The 22611-nt window shown below is 42.3% G+C and overlaps 1 protein-coding gene across 1 annotated transcript; it reads left to right on the forward strand.

The window, feature by feature from the left end:
* Positions 1–6556: 6556 nt before the first annotated feature.
* LOC144326588 (uncharacterized) lies at positions 6557–22375 on the forward strand. Its single transcript, XM_077923066.1, has 11 exons — positions 6557–6670; positions 8599–8649; positions 10443–10526; positions 10935–10985; positions 13935–14049; positions 17660–17832; positions 19428–19567; positions 20373–20514; positions 20637–20719; positions 21552–21768; positions 22153–22375. Exons 1-11 carry the CDS (start codon positions 6616–6618, stop codon positions 22368–22370), a joined length of 1329 nt encoding a protein of 442 aa, XP_077779192.1. The 5' UTR covers positions 6557–6615; the 3' UTR covers positions 22371–22375.
* The last annotated feature ends 236 nt before the right edge of the window (positions 22376–22611 follow it).

A 22611-nucleotide genomic window follows, 5' to 3' on the forward strand; every position in this document is an offset into this window, starting at 1 on the left:
GGATACAGAGCTAATTGGTGGACCATGGTCAGAATGCTATGTAAGGTCTATTGGTCAGTCTAAGAGGAGACTTTTTCTTCCTTGCTTTTCATACAGACTGCTTAGACTTGGAGCAAACCAAATAAGGGACAGTTGCACGCAACTAACAAAGTTAGCAAGACACTGTCATAACAGTACTTATGGCACCACAATAGTGGCAGAAGACAAACTCTGGCTATGCATCGCCAATTGCTGTTGCTTACTCTAGAGCTTTGCGGCAAAGAAATTATTTATGCTTTTGTGCTTGAGGCCTAGGCCTCCTCCAGCAAGCAAAGTCCTGGGACATAGGATCAGGATGTCAGCACGGGCTCAGTATTTGATTTTATTTATTGGATGGATGTTTCCCAAGGAGGGAAGAAATTCATTGTTGAATGGTTGAGGATGGTTTCCTACTCTCAGAATCCAGATTGCTTAAGAGCTCCGGTGAGTTCCCACTGAAAAAAAGTCCTGAGTGCCAGTCTCTGCTTTGTGCCAGCCATTCTGAGAAGAGTGGACATTTCTTATTCCTGCTCCTCTTTCCTTCATGGCCAACTATGTAGCAGGACAGAGCTTGAATGACCAGATAGCAAATATTATCTAGGCTGAAAACTCAGCCCTTGTGGTGAAAGGAGAGAGCTTTGCCAGCAGGTGTCACTCAAATGTAAGAAATCCATTCCCAGACTGAATTTCGCCAACAGAAAGCTTCTGCACACTATTTTTCTCAAGCTCTGTAAAAAAACAGGCTTGGGCTTCAGAAAGTTTTGCCAGCCCAGGTGCTTTTTCAGAATAGTTTGCCGCCTGATGCCTTACTACACTGGCATGTTTAAAAGAGTTTTCGGTCCAACTTATTTTACCCCACAAAAGACAACTTGCAAAGTTGCAATGGTATCGTGCTTGAAAACAAGTGAAAGGAAGGCTTTAAAAAAATGTGGTTTCCCCCCTCCATCTCTTTATATACAGTTTTACTTATTTACAAACAGAAGCCTGAAGCAATTAACAATAACAGGCAAAGCAAGTACGATACTATGAAATTAACAGTCCAAACAATACGTAAATGTATCTTGCAATTAAAATGTCACCCAAAAAACTATGAATGTTACAATTCAGAACCCAGTAACGAAGTCATAGCAATTTAATTGCCATATGTTTAAATGTACATGCCATCTGTGCTGCTGGTTCATCTTCCTACTACTATGTGGGCTGTATGGGCTGTGGAGCTGGGAGTGCAGTGCAGGTAGTTGAGAAATTTGGGTCTACCATCCCTCTTTCCTTTACTCTCCTCACTCCTGGTAGCTTCAGCTAAAGCAAAGAGAAGTTTCACTTGTCCACACCTTGAATATAATTTAGCTCGCAGTGAAATGGGAAGTGCCCTCTCTTTATGTTTCATACCTCATGTGAGTATGGGTAGGTGTGGTCCTACCCCCAGGGCCAACTGAGATAGCGTTCCTGGCTCCATAAATCATGCCCACACCCTTCTCCTCCCCTCACATCAGCACACTCCCTTTGATCCTCTGACTCTAGGTTCTTTGAAACAGAGATTCTCATTACGCCTTCAAAACAGAAGTGCTCAAGATGAAAGTGCTCAAAACGAAATGCTAAAAATAAAATACACTTTAATACAAAATGGAAAATGCTAATAATTCACTTTAAATCTTGATAACTCAGGCTTCCTGATAACAATACCGCCCACCTGGCAGCTTGAAAACTTGGAACCGCTACTCCTGTTAGCACCATTGCACATAATTTGCATCTATCTGTCTGCTCACAAAGTGCTGATGTTCTGGCATTTTGCCTGCCTTTGAGCCAGGCTAACTCAGAGAGACCCTTATCAGCCTTGCAAATACAACCAAACCGAACACACAATCAAAGCTGCCATAAAAATCAGAAATGAAAGTAAAAAAACCTGACAAAACCTTTAAAATATCAAATAAAACCAGCTATAAAACACGCCAGAATTCCAACCTAGACAAATACAGAAGCCTTCTCCTGGCACTAAAAGGACATCAAGGATGTCATCAGGCCATCTCATGTGACTGGAAGGCATTCCTAGGTGGGGGGCCCTGACCAGCAAAACCATTTCCCTGGGCACCACCTACCTAACTTCAGATTGCAGAAGGGTCTATTGGATTAAAAACAAAAGGTTTGAGCAGGCCCGTAGAGTGTAGGTGGATCCTTAGTTAACTTAGGACCAAGGCATTTATAAGTAACAACCATAATCTTGAATTATGCTGGAAACAGTAACCAGAGTAGCTGTGCTGGTGAGATGTTCACTTTAGCTGGTCCAAATTGGTAGCCTAGCAGCTGTATTCACGGATAGTCCCAGGTACATAGCATTATAGTATTTGAGTAACAGCATTTATGATTACACCAACAACAATAAGCATCATATTTCCCCCTCTCCCACCAAAACCTTTGCTAGCTAATTGTTTCTGCAATGGAAGATACCACATAGAAATGAAACTGCAAAAAAAGCTTTTTTAAAAATGGTGAAGTGTTCACCTGGAGCAGGAATAGTTGCTACACAACATCCAACAACATCTGGAGGGCTACTGCAGGTTCCCCATTCCTTGTGAAATGCTTCCCAGCACACAAATCCCTAAGAACAGTGTAGTCTCCCAGAATTACTCAGTAATTCCCCTTTACTCGAGAGAAGGTGAGCCCCTGCAACTCAGTAGCTGTGTACACACCACATATTTTAAGTACATGTTGTTCAACATCTTTTAGCCAATGACTTGGATGAAGGAATTGAGGGGATGCTCATCAAATTCACAGATGACGCCAAACTCAGACAGGTAGCTGAGAAGGTAGCAGAAGACAGATTCAGAATTCAACATGACCTTAACAGATTAGAGAACTAGGCGCAAACTAACAAAATGAATTTCAAAAGGGAAAAATGTAAAGTTTGGCATTTAGACAGGAACATCCAGCTGCAAAAATGTAAAATGCGGAACACCTGGATTGCCAGTGGTATGTGTGAAAAGGATCAAAAGGTCTTAGTGGACCACAAGTTTAACATGAGTCAACAGTATGATGCAGCAGCAAAAAAGCTAATGCTATTCTAGGCTGCATCAACAGAAGAAGGTCAAGGGAAATAATAGTACCACTCTATTCTGCCTTGGTCAGACCACACCTGGAATACTGTGTCCAGTTCTGGGCACCACAGTTTAAGAAGGATATTGATAAACTGGAATGGGTGCAGAGGAGAGTGACCAATATGATCAAGGGTCTGGAAACCAAGCCTTATGGGGAACAATGGAGGGAGTTGGGTGTGTTTAGCCTGGAAAAGAGGAAACAGAGAGGAGATTTGACAGTCATCTTCAAATATCTAAAGGGCTGTCACATGAATGATGGAACAAGCTTGTTTTCTCCTGCTCTGGAGAGTAGGACTCGTAGCAATGGATTCAAGTTACAAGAAAGGAGATTCCAATTGAACATCAGGAAGAACTTTCTGACAGTAAGAGCTGTTAGGCAGTGGAGAAGTCTCCCTCAGGAGGTGGTGGACTCTCCTTTATTGGAAGTTTTTAAGCAGAGGTTGGATGGCCTTCTGACATTGATGCTTGAGATTCCTGCATTGCAGGGGGTTGGACTAGATGACCCTTGGGTTCCCTCCCAACTCTACAGATTCAATGATTTTCTGCAAAGAATGCTGGAAGAGTGGTTTGTTAAGGGAATTGTAGCTCTGTGATTCTTGTGGGGAAGGGACATGTGCTTTAAAAGGTATGGTGTGTACACAGCCAGTTTAACATACCTTTAAAGCACATTCAGAGCACATTTATTCCCTTGAAAAATGCTGGACACTGTAGATTGTTCAGGGTTGCTTAGAATTGTTACACTGTGGTGGGCTCAGAATTCTGTGAGAGCCAGTGTGGTGTAGTGGTTAAGAGCGGTAGTCTCATAATCTGGGGAACCGGGTTCGTGTCTCCGCTCCTCCACATGCAGCTGCTGGGTGACCTTGGGCTAGTCACACTTCTCTGAAGTCTCTCAGCCCCACTCACCTCACAGAGTGTTTGTTGTGGGGGAGGAAGGGAAAGGAGATTGTTAGCCGCTTTGAGACTCTTGAAGGCGAGTGAAAGGCGGGATATCAAATCCAAACTCTTCTTCTTCTTCTTCTTTGAGGGTGAAATTGTGTTTCGAATGTGCCACTCCTGACTTGAAACTAGTAGAATTCATCTAGGCTTAAGCTGATTTAACAGAGAATGAGGAGCATTAAGCAGAAAGTCTAGAATAGTTACATAACTTAGCATTTATTGTGAGAGGAAACTCTGGTCACAGATATGAAAATAGCAGAAACCAAGATGTTAAGAGATAATGCAGTTTACTACTAACACAAGGAAATCTTTCGGTTTCTGTGTTCATACCAACATCTAGTTTGCATGAAGGTGGGAGATCCATGCATTGGGGTAGAAATAGGAATCCGAAGTTCAGTGGCCTTACTGTGTGTTTAGTAGTGGAAAATGGTCAAGCAGAAGGGGGCATGGTAAAGTTTAGAGGAAGATTGTTGGTGGATTTCTTGAGATAAGGTGGAAATGGGAGAAAAGGGGGGCTTAAGAAGCATGAAGAAGTAGGAAATGGGGACAATTTTGAGGTGGTAGACATGCAGGAAGAAGATGTGACAAGAAATTTCCAGTAAGTGAAGGGAGAATAATCCAACTGTAGCATAAACAGAAGAAAAAGAACATTAATAAGAAAGGAAGGAAGGAAGGAAGGAAGGAAGGAAGGAAGGAAGGAAGGAAGGAAGAAAGAAAGAAAGAAAGAAAGAAAGAAAGAAAGAAAGAAAGAAAGAAAGACAAACCTAAGGTAGAAGAGTATCTGGATGTGAATCATGAAAGGAAAGGTTTGGTTGGTGGAAATCTAGTTTTATCCTTGATCAAAAACTTCCAGCAGTTCTCATGCTCTTCTATTCAAGCAAGTACAGTGGTACCTCGGGTTACATACGCTTCAGGTTACATACGCTTCAGGTTGCATACGCTTCAGGTTACAGACTGCGCTAACCCAGAAATAATACCTCGGGTTAAGAACTTTGCTTCAGGACGAGAACAGAAATCATGCTCTGGCGGCATGGCGGCAGCAGGAGGCCCCATTAGCTAAAGTGGTGCTTCCAGTTAAGAACAGTTTCAGGTTAAGAACGGACCTCCGGAACGAATTAAGTCCTTAACCCGAGGTACCACTGTAATCATAGAATTGGAAGGGGTCATCTAGTCCAACCCCAGGCAATGCAGGAATATTTTGCCCAATGTAGGGGTTGAACCCATGACCCTATTCACATACCATCAGGGCTGTTCTTCCACAACTGCTTATATTTAGCCATATGTGCATATATGTTTTCAATAGCTTTTAAATGTTATGAATATGCTTTTCTTTTTAATTTCATTGTCACCGATATGTTTACCACCTTCCTTTGGGATGAAGAATGGGATATAAATTTAATTAATAATAAATGTAATACTGGGCTGTATCAGAGTAGACGCACTGAAATTAATGGGCGTAACTTAGTCATGTCCATTAATTTCAGTAGGTCTTCTCCTTGTAGAACTTGGTTGGCTAACACCCATGGAGACCTAGCTGAAAAGGAAAGTATAAAAGTTCTGTTTTCTCCTTCCAAAGCTCTCACTTTTCTTAATATGGAAGTTGGCAGTATAGTGGTCCATGCTGCCCTATAACAGGTGGGCAAGAGAATGGCAAAGGTCACTGGAAGGAAACTGCCCGCGCCAAACTTCAGCACGAGTTCAGCTAGGGTTGTGATATTTCAGTTGAGCTTTTTTCGCTACATTTCGGAAATTCCCCCCAGCCATCAGTTCCACCTTTGAAATCCCGGTAAAGTCTGGGAAAATCCAGACATATGTCAGCAGCCCCAATTCAGCCAGCTAACACAACTTGTGCGTTTGTCTTCCGGACCCACTGAGTTTATCAGCCCAGAACATTTTACTTCTCTGGCAATATTGCATTAATGCACACAAGATAAGGGATCAGAGACAAACACAACACTTTGGCCTCACATGCACTATGCATTTAAATAAGTATCATACCTTTTTAAACAGTTATGGCTTCCCCCACTTGGCTATATTTTACAAACACACAAGTTCCAGGTAAATTCTATTTTACAAGGAAATTTTTGCGTGGTGTTGACATTTAGTGGGAAATCTTTTAAGGGTAGCACCTGATAGATAATGTGATAATAACTGAATGATAAGCTACTTTGCAAGCTTCTCTTTTTTTTTTAAGTTTCCTATTGTTGACATAGCAGTTTGGGGAAAAGTTATCAGTAGGTTATCAGTAGGTTATATCAGTAGGTTATTATAAAATGGTGTAGAGCTTGGCAGTTTCTGTTGTAAGATCAGCTCTCCCCATAGCTTTGGCTTGCAACCTTTCCAGCCTAAAAGTGACTTCTGTATCTTCTTAATCCATAACTATTTAATACTATTTCCTTTAAAAAAACACCTTCTAAGCCACGGGAGGTGAAAATGTGGGGGGGGGGGGAATGGAGCTAAAAGAACTTGCTGTCATTATAAATTGTGGAAAATGACAGATTAGAAATATGCTCTACTCTGGACAAATATGGCATAAAATATATATTATGCAAATATATATTTACACTTAATGCTTTTCAGCATGGGACAATGTGGTCTTCTCAACTGCTTAGACTTTAGTCAAGGTAAGAATATACTGTCTGACATGTATTTATTATTATTATTATTATTATTATTATTATTATTAGACATGTTCCATTTTATCTGCTTCAGATCCTACTTACAGGAGTGCTATTTCTGAAAATGCTTTAACAAGATCCCAACCTATTCATTTCGTTTGATGGAAGTTTCATGTTTTCTGGACTTTGAACTTTTATTACTAAGCTCTGGGTCTTTTAAAAATAACTTAAACCAACAAACAAAAGCGGAAGGATGTGGTTTATGTATCTGTGTATTTTGGGATCCCTTAGTACTTTACATTTTGTTCCTTCAGTCTAGAAATGGTTTTCTCCTAGAAATGCCTGCTTTAAATTAGATTCTCCAGAATAATGGATTGTGCTAACCATATTTTGTCGTTATAAAAATGTGCAACTTGCGCAGGAGGCAGACAGTGGGGTCAAGCACTCTAGCTCAGGGTTGACACCTGTTTTCATTGCCTTCCATGTGTTGGAACATGATTCTGCAGCGGGGGGGGGGGGTCTCTTGTATCTGTGAAGACTCCTCACACGTTTCGCAATGAGGATCTAGACAGACTCAGGCCCTTACACCTCCAATTTATAATATCAGGAAGCACAATTCAGAACGATCTATTCCTGAGAGCTGCTGCCAGTCAGACTAGTCAGTGCAGGGTTAGATGCAGTGCCTTTTTATATAGAAAAAAATGGTGCCAGTACTCACCATGAAGTTGTTATAGCAAGTGCCACACTTTAAACGTTTAGGGGGGAGGTGCCGGTACTGCGTACCCTTAAGTACCCCCAGGGGGAAAACACTAGTTAGATGTATTAGTTGTCTGACTCAAATATTAGGCAGCTTTAGATATTTTGGGGGGTGGGGGGCTGGAAGTTAAAGATACACTCCCAGTACGTTTCCAAGCACAATTCAAAGTGTTGGTGTTGACCTTTAAAACCCTAAATGGCCTCGGCCCAGTATACCTGAAGGAACGTCTCCACTCCCATCGTTCTGCCCGGACGCTGAGGTCCAGTGCCGAGGGCCTTCTGGCAGTTCCCTCACTGGGAGAAGCAAAGCTACAGGGAACCAGGTAGAGGGCCTTTTCGGTAGTGGCGCCCACCCTGTGGAATGCCCTCCCATCAGATGTCAAAGAGATAAACAACTACCTGACATTTAGAAGACATATGAAGGGAAGTTTTTGATGTGTGACATTTTAATGTATTTTTAATCTTTGTTGGAAGCCACCCAGAGTGGCTGGGGAGGCTCAGGCAGATGGGTGAGGTATTAATAATAATAATAATAATAATAATAATAATAATAATAATAATAATTAGCAACAAAAGGTGACCCACAGAAGCTGTTCACAAATAAACTGGAATGCTTGGTTAAATGCTATTGACACAGTGTGGGCAATTGAGTATAGATAAGCTCTCGGTTAAAAGCTGCCAGCACAGCCATGGAGCTTACTTGATGGCATGTCACTGTAATGTTTCAGACAAAGGTTGACACTACTTGAACAAAGGAGGTTAGGCCCCTTGGAATCAAAGGATCCTTGCTTTCCTTCTGTCCACAGCAGTTTCATCTCTAGCTACCTGGTTTAAAACAAACCATTCCCATTTTATCAAACCAGTCAAACACTCAACCTGCTAATCAGAACCGGACACATGGTTTTCAGTACCAAACATTGCTTGCAGGGCAAACCATTTGGGTGAAACTGCAAAATACAGTTCTGCCTTAAAGCAGGAAGGGGTTTGCCACATGTGGGGTACACAGGCCTGGAGGTCTTGTCAGATTGTAAACATAGCTCAAATCTATGGTCTGGCTTTATACCTGAATTATCTCACCATCTTTCAGCCTAACCTGAAAAGAAGGAATACAAATGTAATGGATCAATATACTGAAGCAAATGGAACTGAGTAATTACCCTTGTGCTTCTTTTTCAAAGGAGAAATGAGGCAGTGTTTATTCTTCGCAGTTTTGGCTTGGCTCCCAGTGGGTGAGTTATTATTCGCTGCAAAACCCTTTGGATGAGGACAGTCCTGTTTGGATATAGGATAGTTCTACCCCTTCAGGCAGCATATTGCCTAGCAATTTAAGGGAAAGATAATATTGAGCAGCTGCCTAGAGTTTTATGCCCCTCAGGAGCATCTCAGGCTGCTCCTTCGGGAGAGTATTCCTAAGTGGACTCCTTCAGGGTACAAGCATGAAATGTGCATGCATACATGGCATGGATAGGGAACCTGTGACCATAGAGATGTTGTTGGACTCTAGTTCTCATTAGTCTCACCCAGCATGGACAATGGCAAGGGATGATGGAGCTGGGAGTCCAACAACATTTGGAGAGCCATAGTTCCCCCGCCACTGAGGTACACCATCATCTTAAAAGCATCATTTTTCCAACTCCACACCCAAAATAGAAGATCTGGGGTTGAATGTGAGCAAATTTTGATTCACAATTTGACTAAAGAAAGTCTTTCCCAAGTATCTCAGATTACATTAAATCTGAAAAGAAAACAGTAAAAATATAAGATTTTGTGGTTGAGATGAGCCTTCTCAAACTTAGGACCTTCCAGATGTTTGTTCCCATCAGTCCCAACCAGCATGGCTAATTGTAAGGTTAATGGGCATTGTCATCTAAAACAGGGCCTTCTGGCCTTTTTGGTATGAAGACACACTAGTCCGAATTTATTTGGCATGGTAACCCTTTGATTTATTGCCACTTGAATTTTTGACCTTAAGTCTTCAGCCACCATTAGTTTCATGCATTTTAACTGCAAGTTTGCCTCTTTTATAACCATTACTTGAGGCATTTACTTAATATTGCTATTAACGTGGAATTCATTGAAATATTTATAGTACTTACAAAGTTATTCATAGAACATCAATAATCTGATTGCTGGATATTGCTTAATATTCTGCTTTCAGAAATTTATTCTAACCACATATGGTTACATGAAGTGTTAGTTGTTGCTAACTAAATAATTCTATTCAGTATTGAGTTTATTTTATAGCAAGAATCCGTCAATGGCTAAGCTTAGCATTTTAGCCAAGAAGTTGGCAAATCAACTTAGGTTTGATGTTGGGTTTGATGTTTGGGTTGGCAAATCAACTTGGATTTGATGGTTGTTGGACATGGCAACATTTCTGAAAAAAAATTCTGAAAAAAACACATCTTTCATAAAGATGTGTACTACCAAATGGGAGCAAAACAGAAATGGTTTCATTGAGTAATATTGGTAATATTAAGCCAAAATTCACATAACTTTACTTCAAACATTTATCTTTGAGGTTCCTATCACATGACAGTTCCATGCATTGTTCTTTTTCCACAGACAAAAATCACTTTGTGACATCACTGTCTGTTTCTTTGGCAGAAAAGCAGTGGACATATTTGGACTAAGGGAACTTCCTATCACTATTACAGCTCACCTCTGATGCGCAGGTGCTGCCTTTGGTGCATGTGCATCACATGCAAGCTGCAATAGTCATTCAGAAACTCCCTCTGTGAGGATCTTGTGGCAAATTGTCACTGGATCTGCTGCCCAGCCACCAGAGAGTGGTTCTGAATGTAAGCCTGAAGCCCTTCTGGTGTTCAGTTACAAGTGTCAACACAGCACTAAAATACACCAACAAAACAAAAAGGTATAAGCAGTGAACATCGTCTGGAAGACAATAGGTTCCCCCCACCCATGATCTGGACCCTCCACCATAACAGCTGTTAGATAGGAATGTCTTCTGGTAGAAGCTGGTTGCTACTATTCTGTACCTTATGGTTATCTCTCTTCACAGCTTCCAGTTTCTGTGAGCGTAATGGCCTCTCTGTCTGGGGAGGCACAGGCTATGGCTTCAATTGCTCCTCCATGTCAACTCCAGGTAAGCGCCAGCCCAGCAGAAGCCTCGTAGAACTAGTAGAGTTGGAGGCAAGGACTCCAACTAGGTGTACTCGGCTGTGTAAGAGTCAATGACAGAAAGAGCCAGCTAATTCTGCTTTTGTGACCCCCATCTTCCTCCTCCCATCTGAGTCCTACAACTAGCAACCTACTCAACACAGCTGGGAATAATCAGCCAACCATATAAGGCCATAGCAAGAAAAGAAAAAAGAGTAGAAAGCTGTATATGTCCAGTTAGAAACAAGTCCAATTAAGTTCAGTGAGGCTTAGCTCCAGGTGCATAAACAGAATAAGGAAAGCTTTTCAAGCATAATCTTAAAAGATGTGGGAGAGGACATTTTAGTTCCCATTTAAGGTCGTTTCTTCAAACCTTGTTTTCTCTCTTTTATAGACGCCTCTGATTTCTCAGATTGTGGCCGGCCTTCATGCACATTACGTCCAGGTGAATGTCTTTGATTATCCATTACCCATGTAGACCCCAATACCATACCCCCCACATTTTTGGGGGGGATTTTGGGAGGGAAATTTGGTGCAATGTCCCCCATCCCACTGACTCCATCACCCACCCACTCCCTACCGCCAACCCCTTCCTTGCCCTCCCACTCACTGCCGCAAGCCACTCACTCGTTCACCCCTTCCTACTACCTTTGTCCACTGTCTTCCACCTCCCCCTCTGCAGCCCTGGGAAAGGCCATACAGACCAGTGTGACATGTTGGGAGTTTGTCCCAATCTGTGAAGGGTCAGGAGATGCTGCACAGACCAAAACATCCTCCTCCTTCTCCTCCAGCACTGTAGACATGCTTCAAGTAGTGCTGCAGCAGATGGAGGAAGAGGAGAGGTGTTGCACAAGGTCAAGGAAAGGTTTCCCCCCCTGTTTAGCCCCATGCTGTGGTGTGCGCTAACCAACTCGAGCCACAGTGTGGAGCCAAAACTCCATCTTTTGGTCCCGTGCTGCTCTGCTGCAGTCAGAGCACAGGAGCCAAAAATGGGACATCCAGGATTGGGATCAGAAGCTGGGGCGGCTTCTGTCAATCTAGAATGTCCCACTTAGAGGGTATGCAATCCTATTATAACTGGCATTGCTACTGTCACTCATGACATACTGAAGCAGCTGCCAGGCCTCCAGGACCTGTGCTAGGCCTGATTATCATCGTCGTCATCCATTGCTCAGCATTGACTGGCTAGGAAGATCAACACACCATTTAAATTTTGCCCTCAGCACTGGTCTGGGCTCCCTGGGGAGGGTTTAAATTCAATAAATAAATTGTGGGATATCACATGCAGGCTACCTGGTGATGATCAGAGGAGCACAGGTACTGCTAGGTAAGCCCGCTTGGGGGTGGCTGCAGCCCTGGTGCAGAAGGGAGATCTGCTAGTAGGAGGACTGTGCCAAAGAACTGTAGTGATACCAACGCTACAGTTCCCAGTGTATGGTGTGTAGCTAGCACAAATTCTTCTTGGTCTCTGCAGCAGCTTGTGAAGAAATCTCAACAGCGTGCCATATTTTCCAGTTGGCTCAGGCTATAATAGTCCAATTGCGTAGAAATGCATGGCAGGGAACCCTATTTCATAGCTGTCAATGTTTCCCTTTTTTAAAAGGAAATTCCCTTATTCTGAATAGGATTCCTCACAAGAAAAGGGGAAAATTGACAGCTATGCCCTATTTCCACTGGTAAAGACACTAGGGGAGTAAAGGTTCCTACTTCCCTTTCTGACTCATGAAAAACAAAGCCCACCTCAGGATTATCCCCAACACCCAGAATTCTTATTCACCTGTACGTTACAGAGGGCTGATAATGACCATTCATCGTTCTACCCGGACACTGAGGTCCAGTGCTGAGGGCCTTCTGGCGGTTTCCTCACTACGAGAAGCCAAGTTACAGGGAACCAGGCAGAGGGCCTTCTCAGTAGTGGCACCCACCCTGTGGAACGCCCTCCCATCAGATGTCAAAGAGAAAAATAACTACCAAACTTTTAGAAGACATCTGAAGGCAGCCCTGTTTAGGGAAGCTTTTAATGTTTAATAGGTTATTGTATTTTAGTGTTTTGTTGGAAGCCACCCAGAGTGGCTGGGGAAACCCAGCCAGATGGGCGGGGTATAAATAATATATTATTATTATTATTATTATTATTATTATTATTATTATTATTATTATTGTTGTTATTATTATTCCTTGTCCAAAATGAGATATCAAGGGCTACAGGTAGTTTAAAAAACATTTTGTCCAGGTAATTCACAGGAAGCTCTAAAGTGAGTCATATTGTTCTGAAGGAAGGTAGATAATGCAGTGACAGAGAAGATTAGAATCTTGCAAGACTTTCACATTGCATGTCTGTCTTTTAATCAACCAGTGGGAAGTGGTTCTTAGAAGCCACCCTCCAATTCCTGTGAATTCACAGCCCACATATTCAAAAAGTGCTGAGGGGTAGCTTTGTTGATAGAGCACGAGACTCTTAACCTCAGGGTCTTGGGTTCTTTCAGGGCTGGAGTCAGATGCAGGTCAACAGTCAAGGAAGAAGATCTCCTCTGTAGTTAGTGAAGTTAACTCTTTATTCAAGCAAACAAGCACACAACTCAACCTAATGGTCTTAGCAACACTCCCCAGCAGGTCTTGTTGCCGGAACTGAAAGTCCCTGTCTTCCAGCACTTCTCCAAGGCTCCTGGATGTTTCCCAAGCAGTCTCAAACTGTGCCTGCAAACCTCAGACCTCTGTTCTGTTGTTCTCATTATTCTGTGAGTTCTTGAAGACCAAGGAGGAGGGGAGCTTGTCACAGCAGGAGAGGGAGAGTCCTTGGATTTTTGGATCAGTCTCTTGACCCCCCCCCCCACCTCGGAGTCTGACCTCCTCCCTGTCACAGGCTCTTCCTGCTCCTAAACCCTGCTGCCCCTTCAGCATCCGGAGCTTCATCCCAATCTCCTCCCTGTGGCCTTCCCTCAGTGTCCCACCACCAATCCCTTGGCTCTGAGCCTTCCTCCTCTGGGATTTCCCTTGTGGGTTCCTCTGCTGGTGCCTCCTACCACCATAGCTGTCAACTTTTCCCTTTTCTTGCGAGGAATCCTATTCGGAATAAGGGAATTTCCCTTAAAAAAAGGAAACATTGACAGCTATGTCCTACCACTCCTCTTCATCCATCCTGACAGGCTCAAGCCCCACGATAGGTGAAGGATCCCTGCAGTTCAGGGAGTTAGACTAGATGACCCTCATGGTCCCTTCTGTGAATCTCTGAAATTAGATGCAGCAGTAGCAGCTTATTTGCCAGGAGGTCAGGTGAGCGTCTCTGCTCCACCATGCTATTTGCTAGTGGTGATTCTTATGACTACTGGCCACAATCTTCAAGAGATACTTCTTCACCCCCCGATGGATGTGGTTGCTTGCTTTCATTTTTCAGATTGGCATGATTATCTGACATGCTACTACATCGAAGAGAAATTGATCCTGAATTGTTCCTGGTTGCCCCTACCCCATGCAACAGATTCTCTTGTGTATACTGTGTTTTTAAAATGGTAAGTCAAGGGAGAGGGAATTGGGAAATCAACTGCAATATGCACCAGAGGTTTGTTTTAAAAAAGAGTTTCAGAGGAAAGATTTTCCTCAAGATCTTAGCTGGTGAGGGGAAGGGTTAAAGGTCCCCTCCATGTCTCCTGTGGTTAGCACCCCCAGCTGATGCAATTATTATTTTTGAGAAAACCTGCTTGTTAAATGCAATGATGCTTTTAGCATCACATGCAATTGGGGTCTCACTCTCCTAGATATATGTCTGCAGGAGTCTGTGTTGTGGAGGACTGCCAGCTACCAGCATAGTGTACAAGATTTAGTAGTAAAGGGAGACCAAGATAAAATTGGATGGCAAAATGTAAAGCTTGCTAGAAGGGAATTTACTAATGGACATCTACCAAAAGCAAACTATCACAATTAAATGATGATAAGCTGAGCCCTTGTAAAACTCACCCTAGAGAGAGGGCTATTCAACAGCTAAGCAATGCACATGTTAGATCACTGGCAAAGAAACAAAAGCCAATCTTCTGAACCCCCGGCCTACCTGGCGTCAAGTCCTGCTGGCGTATATATTACGTCAAGTCCAAAGTCCAACAGTCAGGAAACACAGTCCAGAGTCAAACCCAAAGCACAGTCCCATAGAGCATCCAGTGTGAGCTCCATCAACATGGCAGTTGAGTAGCCACAGCACCTCAGCTCTGCCTCCATTTTGTACCTTGCCTGCTGATTGCAGCATTTGGGCTTGACAAGGCATGTGACCCTCACGTGCTCCAAGCCTCTTCCAGCTCAGGAATCACACACCTTCTCCCTGAGCTGACAAGCCCCACCTGGGGTATGGGCTCTTGCCTGCCTCAGTCTCCCTCCACTGCTCCCCACACCTCAGAGCCCGCCTTGTTCATGGAGATGGGGGCCTCTCTGGCTCTGATGAGGGCTCCTGATCTTCTGGTCCCTGGACACTGAACCCCATCCCCTCGCCATCCTCTGTCATCCTGTGTGTACTTTCCACAACCCCAGCTTCTCCCTTCCCATCCCCTCAGTGGGTCCCGGTCGCAGCTGCCCCCCTCGTCAGGGTCCTCTTCCTCCTCCCCTTTGTCCTGCCAGTTCATGACACTTTTCATATGCATAGAACCAGTCCAAGATAATTCACAAAGTTTCTGTAAGCACACAATGGTTATGTGAGGCCTGAAAGTATTTGTGTACTGAGAGTCGAATGTTACACCTGTGTTAATTACATGATAGGGGATTTTAACCTTTTAAGTCTGGTGCCAGTGGCTAGTGTTTCTGTCATGCCCCAGGATGAATAGCAGCATGAGGGAAGGGTATTTTTTTCTGGGGCTACATACCCCTGCCCCCCAACAGTCCCTATTTGGCCAGGACAGCTATGATTTTCGTCTCTCTGGGAAGAAAGAATACTTGAAGCAAATTTTTGTGGGTTTACTTTTCTTTGTAGCTTCTAAAATCCTTTTTAAAGCCCATCTAGAGTCCAGCCCATCCAGACTCTTGCCTTGAGTGGTGTGTCAGTCATTGCCCACAAATATCCACAGCAAGAACTTCCCACTCCTTGTCCATGGTCAATAAGACACAACTACTACTTCTCTCCCTTTCCCAATCCTGAGGGATCTCAAGCATGGGAGGGACGTGCAGGTGGACCTGGTAGCCTCTCTCATCTTTCTCCTCCTTACCAGCCAGCACAAGCAGCATTCAGCATCCTCCAATAAACAAATAACCAGTGTTTAATTTAACCAATAAAAAAATACTTAACAAATACAGTGGTACCTCGGGTTAAGAACTTAATTCGTTCTGGAGGTCCGTTCTTAACCTGAAACTGTTCTTAACCTGAGGTACCACTTTAGCTAATGGGGCCTCCCGCTGCGCCTCCACCGCACGATTTCTGTTCTCATCCTGAGGTAAAGTTCTTAACCTGAGGTACTATTTCTGGGTTAGCAGAGTCTGTAACCTGAAGCGTCTGTAACCTGAAGCGTCTGTAACCCGAGGTACCACTGTAAAGGTTTAAACCATGAAACAGAACCATTTTTTAAAAAATCCCTTGCTGCAACTTCAAGCCACACAATTAAGGAAACATGTAGTTAGGCCCTGAGAAGATTGTTCAAGGGAGAGCAGCCACTGTGGGTCACTTGGATAGTGTTGTGTACGGGCTTCACGCAAACGCCAGCAGAAGTGGTGCAAACATTGCCTCTTAATGACAGTGTCACTTTTATTAGAACAAACTGTTCCATCTGACCCATAAATAACCTCAGTGCTAATCAGTCCTTTTAAACTTTTCCTCTCTTTTTTCTTTTTTGACAATGTGGATGATTCATTCAGAATGCTGGTTGGTGGTTGTGTTTAAGTGAAGGGTGCAGTCACTTCTTCAGAGACACAAGGGAAATTCTGCCTTTCAGCCCTTTCGCTCTGGCCTAGACTATCTTGTTTTGGGGTTTTTTGGTTCAGTTTTTCCCCCTGCTGACTAGTGCCGTCAAGTGGTGCCTGGGAATGTTTTTGTAATAGAGTGAAGAACAAACAGTGAAATCTCCCTGTATTGCCAAAGTCTCTCTAGAAAGAGTAAATGCTGCATGGCTAACTGGCTTGAGAATTTTCTTTTTAGCTGGAATGTCCTCCCAGCAGATGTCAAGGCAATAAGCAACTATCTGACTTTTAGAAGACATCAGAAGGCAACCCTGTTTAGGGATGTTTTTAATGTTTGGTGTTTTATCATGTTTTTAATATTCTATCGGGAGCTGCCCAGAGTGGCTGAGGAAACCCAGCCAGATGGGTGGGGTATAAATTAATAATAATAATAATAATATTGACATAACTGTTTAAAAAACAACAAACAAACAGATCCACTAAGTATGATCACTGGCTATTATCAATTTTATATTTTTTTAAAATGAATCATAGGCAGAACTAGGATTGGCTAAGCCAGGGGAAGCATCAGAGATGGAACCTGGACAGATCTTGTGAGCTTAGTATTTTAGCAGCTTTTGGGTAGAAGCTGGAATGATCTGTGTCATGGTGGAACCTAACAATCTGGGAGCTTTCAAAGAGCATTGTGGATATAAGCTGGGGTGCTAAACATGGTGACCATTCATTTCAATGCTGTGTGAGAGAGCATAAAACAAAGACTGCAGTAGAGCAGGGATACTCTCCAGATCCTTTGGACTACAACTCCCATCATCCCTGACCGTTGGCCATGTTGGCAAGTTAGGACTGATGCACGTTACAGTCCAAGAACATCTGAAGGGTACCACATTGACTGCCCTTGATTAGTACAGAAAATTTAAGACCCTCTCTCTTGAAACTTGGATGAGGTTCCTTACCTTCAAATCATCCTTTTCCTCCCATTTATAATTTACTGCAAACATCTAATGCATTTCTAAAAATACTTTCATGAAAAGGAGCACAAATATTAATGTAGCATATTAATGTTCCCAAGAGAAGGCAACTTTTAAAAGAAGATTATTTGGCTGCCAAAAAAATTGGTCTTTTGATTGCATACTTCATTTTGTTTCCTATCTCTCTGTGAATTTGCCACTTATAGATCATCTGCTGTATTAAAACACGGAACGTATCTATGACGCATATTGAGTTTGCTTTATGCTTTCCTTTCCCCTGAAGGAAATTGGAAACAAAACAACACTGTGAAAAGGTGGAAACGACCTTGCCTCTTTTAACAAGAAGAAAGCATCATATTCGCATCCATGCAAACGTGACCATATGGGTATCAGGCCGCTATTCCCACGAGGGATGTGTGACAACAAAGAAAATTTCATTCGTGCCCAGCAAAACAAGTACATTGCATTTCTTCCATAGTCTGAAGCTGCAGATTTTATTGTAAAATAGTTCTGGTTTTGTTATTGTATTTTTTCCCCCTAGGGCAGCGAACATGTTAGCCAGCAAATTCCAACACATACAATTCTTTTTCACACTCACAGTTTATGCAAGCCTGTCCTCCTACCCAGATACAATTTATGTGGTGAGGCTTCACCACAACATGGGGAAGGCCTTTTTCTAGACCATTGAAAGAACTGAATATAGTTAGCATGGAGATGAGAATATTAAGCGGGGGTGATATAATAGCAGTCATCATATAACTGAAGGGTATCTGGATTTGTTCACATTAGTGCCTTGAATTGCAGCAGGATCCCACCCCTAGCTGTGTTTAAAACAGTTGTTCACTTCAGAGATGGGGCTGGGATGTCTTCACCTGGCATGCATGACCTTTCGGGTCCGTCCCCCATTACCGCTTACTGTCCATCCAGTTTTTGAATTGGTTTGATGGGTAAACCATATCAAACAGCAGTATTTGACAATAAATTACAAGATCGATATAGGTTGCGGCTATAACCTTTGCAGTGGAGCCCATTCAATCACCTCAGGTATAGATCCCTGTGGAACGCCCTCCCATCAGATGTCAAGGAAATAAACAACTATATGACTTTTAGAAGACATCTGAAGGCTGCCCTGTTTAGGGAAGTTTTTAATGTTTGATGTTTTATCTTTTAAAATATTTTGTTGGGTGGGGTATAATTTTTTTATTATTATTAACTATTTGTTTTTATTATACCACAATGCTAATTTTAAGGCATCCCCATTATAGCATCTTATACTGTAACTCCTGCAGCTCCATAGCTGTCAACTTTCAGATTTGAAAATAAAGGATCAGCAGCCTCAAAAATTAGGGATCAGCAGCCTCACCTGTCCTGGGGACAGTCTACGAGATATCTAACAATCCGGGGTTAGCAGCGGGAAGCAGTGGGAAACGCCGCTGGAATAAGGGAATTTCCCACAAAAAACGGGAAGATTGACAGCTATGTGCAGCCCAAATGGTGCCAAACGTATTGCTCTGCTTTCCTTTGGACCACACCAGTGAGGCCAAGAGGGGTCTTGTCATCTGGGCAGCCCAGGTCCTCCAGACACACTGCCCAGGCTTGCCCCCCAGAGAAGTCACTTTGAAGCTGCTTATGCAGCAGTTTGACTTCACCCCTAGAAGCGCACTGCATTGTCTCTCGAGACAGATGAATGCCAACAACAACAAAGTGTGATAAAATGGTGCCCACTGCTAAGGTTATAGTGAATGTGTGCTGAAACCCTGCCCTTTTAAAAAAGATGGGAAAATGGAATAAAAACTCTAAGTGCAGCTGCAGCTGCTGAAATTATATTCTTTTTCTGTTCTGAAAAGTGCCAGACTTTCTGTGGTCTTAAAAAAGGTGGAAGAACCCCAGGGTCTGCTTATGATCTGATTATGGTGTTGTGTGGGTGCCCCATTAAAAGTGAACAAAGCATGGCAATTCCACATTAAATGCCAAGTGTGGATGCACCCTGTGACCAGGAGAAACTGCATGCAAATTATTTTCAATTTGGTTGTTTTGTTTTTGCATTTTAGAGAAATGTCCTTCACCCTTCAGAATAAGAGCTTATCAGTTGCTCCGCAAACTAATAATTATGTGGGACTCACCAAGAGATGTACTACAGTATGAACTTCAATACAAGGAAGAAATGCAAGCAACTTCATCCTGGATATCAGTATGTAAATCAATAAGATCTGTATTAGAAAGCTTCTTATGGGCTAATATGGGCTGCCATATGTCCGGATTTTCCCAGACTTTGCCGGGATCTCAACAACTTTTGTGTTTTCTTTTTAAAAAGTGCAACAATTTTGGGGTCTTCCATAAAAAAGTCAACAACTTTCTAGGTGTCCTGGTTTTTACTTTTTTAAATATGGCAACCCTATTCTTGTGGGCATCTAGTTTGGCCACTGTGAGAACAGAATACTGGACTAAATAGGCCTTTGGCCAGATCCTGCACAACTCTTCTTTTGTTCTTCACTATCAGAAAAATCTTAGCGCTGACTTCCCCCTGAGTTTCTGCTGCACTTTCAATGTTGCCGAATTAAAATGTTGCAGTGGCTTTCTTCCTTTTACTGTTTCTACTTTTACTGTTCTTACTGCTCATGTTTCAGTGGTTAAATTCAGGTGTCAAATTTATGATGCTGGCCTTTTGTACAAACTGTGTCAGTTTTTTATTTTGCTCAATTATTGCTTTGGTTGCTGGATTTGCAACTAATTCTTACAGTGCCTTTGATATGCCTCCAGCTGCAAAGGGACTAATTGAAGGGTTTGGAATACTCCTCTCTAATGAAGGAATTTAAGAAGAGGTTGAAAAGCATGTGTAGAGTTATTCAGCCTGGATTTCATAACCCCGGACATCTCCTTCCTATCCCATTGGCACTGCCCTGCTAAACACTGATTGCCATTTTAATTAAGGCACCTGTCCTTTGGGAAGAACTCCAGCAGATAATCTGAGAATTATTAATTGTACTTATTTGCAGGTTCCTATAGAGAATGGGATCTTTAATGCAACTATCTTCAGCGTAAATATATCATCATCATATGTAGCTCGCCTCAGATGTAAACCCCCTGGTAAAAGTTGTTCTGTTTGTGCTTGGAGTGAAGAAATTATGATCCCACATAGTAAGTGCCATGCATATTAATTTAATCATGGGTGTATGTCATTTGTTTGGCTTTGTTTAAGAATGAAATTCTGATTGTAAATATGCTTCTGGGTTTAAATTTCCCATGTTGTTATTTACCAGAGCTTACTGAAAAGCCAACCATTGTGGAAAATGCAACTGAAAAGATAGCACAAGGAAAAATAAGTATCTTTCTTAAATGGAAGGTAATGTATTATATTTTTATGCTACTCTTCTTCCTTGGAGCTCAGGCAAAGCCCCATCCACTTATATCCTTACAGCGATCCTATCAGCTAGAATAGACAGGGTGTTGAGTAGCCCAAAGACAGCCAGGCAACATAATTGCTCAGCAGAGATTTTAACTCCACTTTCAAAATTCTGTCTACTATATCATAGTGTGTCTAGTTTGGACATATTTGAAAAGTATGTTAAATTTGTGAAACCAATGTAACTAACAAACAGCTACTCTGTATTGTGGCTACATAAATGACGAAGAGCCAGGTGAGATGGAATGATCCAGTCCAACAAATCATCATGTGCCTTGTCTCAGTACTTTCTGGTTTATTTAACGAGTGTTTCCTGTGATGTCTGAATTAGAAATTAGTTTGAGCAGTGCCAAATAAGATTGGTCAAACAACAGTTTCCTAGTTTGGATATCTGGGAAACTGGTTCAACAGACCAGGGTGTATTGAGTTAAGGCTTGAGAGAAGGGAATGAAGGAGTCCAGAGGACTGCATAGGCACACGGTTGGTTGGTTGGTTGGTTGGTTGGTTGGTTGGTTGGTCAACAAACATTACATCTGAACCAAGCCATAGTAAGAGTCAGTAATAATGAAGGCTGTTATGTGATATTTACAAAACAGACAAGAAAATATATACAGAGATAAAATTGATACTGGAATTATATCTATCATCAAAAATTTATGCTTTTATAATTTAGTTTGGTATGGGCTGCAGCTTTCACTGTGCCTGCAATATTTCATGTCATTTTATTTCTGGTGCATAATAACTGTTTAATGTTCATCTTTGCTTATATTAGACAACACAAAGCAGGAATACCATTGGTTACAATATAAGCGTCGAAAGAATACCCCACTATTGCCGCCACGTACAGACATACCTCAACATAACAGAGAACTGGGTGCATCTGAATCTCTCCATGGCTTATTACAGAATCAAAATCTTTGCCTACAATGAAGCAGGAGAATCCCCTCCACTAACATACCTGATTCCAGATTTCACTGCAAAAGCTACGGGTAGAGTATGTTTCTGTCAAGAAGAATGCATAAAGAAAATATGATGAAGAACCAAACTTCCCTTTTTTGAGTTTCGAGGCAGCATAAGTGGATTTCAATCAATGTATTTGCTTGTTACACTATTTCTATCCGACTTACGTATCTGTCTGAACTTACTAAGGACACAATGCAGGGCTGGTTTCAATGTGCTTAAGCCCATTTGAAGCAGCAGCTTGAGGGCACTTAATTGTGCCAATTGTGGACATCATGTGATGCTGAAACTAAGATGAAATAGTGTTTACATGCCAGTGGACTCCCAAGTACATGTGTCAGAATGCCCATCCAAGAGGGGGTTGGGTTTTCTTAACACTCTGTTATTTTTAATAGTTTCCTTTCCCATTGCAGATTTACATGGCCAGTTCAACCTATCAAATCAGCAAAATTATTCTGTTATCACCTGGGATCTAAAACACAGTTCAGATTGCATTGTGATCGACTGGGGCACTGGATTAGAAGACATGAAGATTCATGTTTCTACTTGGAAAAATGAGATACGACTAGGTATTAAATCAATTTCTATAAAACTGACAAGCAGGTTTCATTGTTTGCTTCTAGACACTTAAAATAATCAGACATAAATAACCTGTTAACTACTTGACTTGGGTTCTGATCATGTTGAACAGTTCATGAACCAGGATAACAACGTAGGAGGGGCGATTCTGGATCAGACCAAAGACCCATTTTGTTCTCACAGGTGGCTATGGGACAGACATGAGCAGAATAGCATCCTCAGACTTATATTCCCCAGCATCTTGTATTAAGAGGCACTGTACGTCTGACACCTGCATAGACATAATAACTTTG

This window comes from Podarcis muralis, unplaced genomic scaffold, assembly GCF_964188315.1.
Source record: "Podarcis muralis unplaced genomic scaffold, rPodMur119.hap1.1 HAP1_SCAFFOLD_196, whole genome shotgun sequence".
Classification (NCBI taxonomy): domain Eukaryota; kingdom Metazoa; phylum Chordata; class Lepidosauria; order Squamata; family Lacertidae; genus Podarcis; species Podarcis muralis.

Coding starts and splice junctions, on each gene's coding strand:
- LOC144326588 (XM_077923066.1), top strand. CDS start 6,616: ATGCTTTTCAGCATGGGACAATGTGGTCTTCTCAACTGCTTAGACTTT. Junction 6,671..8,598: donor CTGCTTAGACTTTAGTCAAG/GTAAGAATATAC, acceptor TCTTTTTCAAAG/GAGAAATGAGGCAGTGTTTA. Junction 20,720..21,551: donor GTATCTTTCTTAAATGGAAG/GTAATGTATTAT, acceptor TGCTTATATTAG/ACAACACAAAGCAGGAATAC.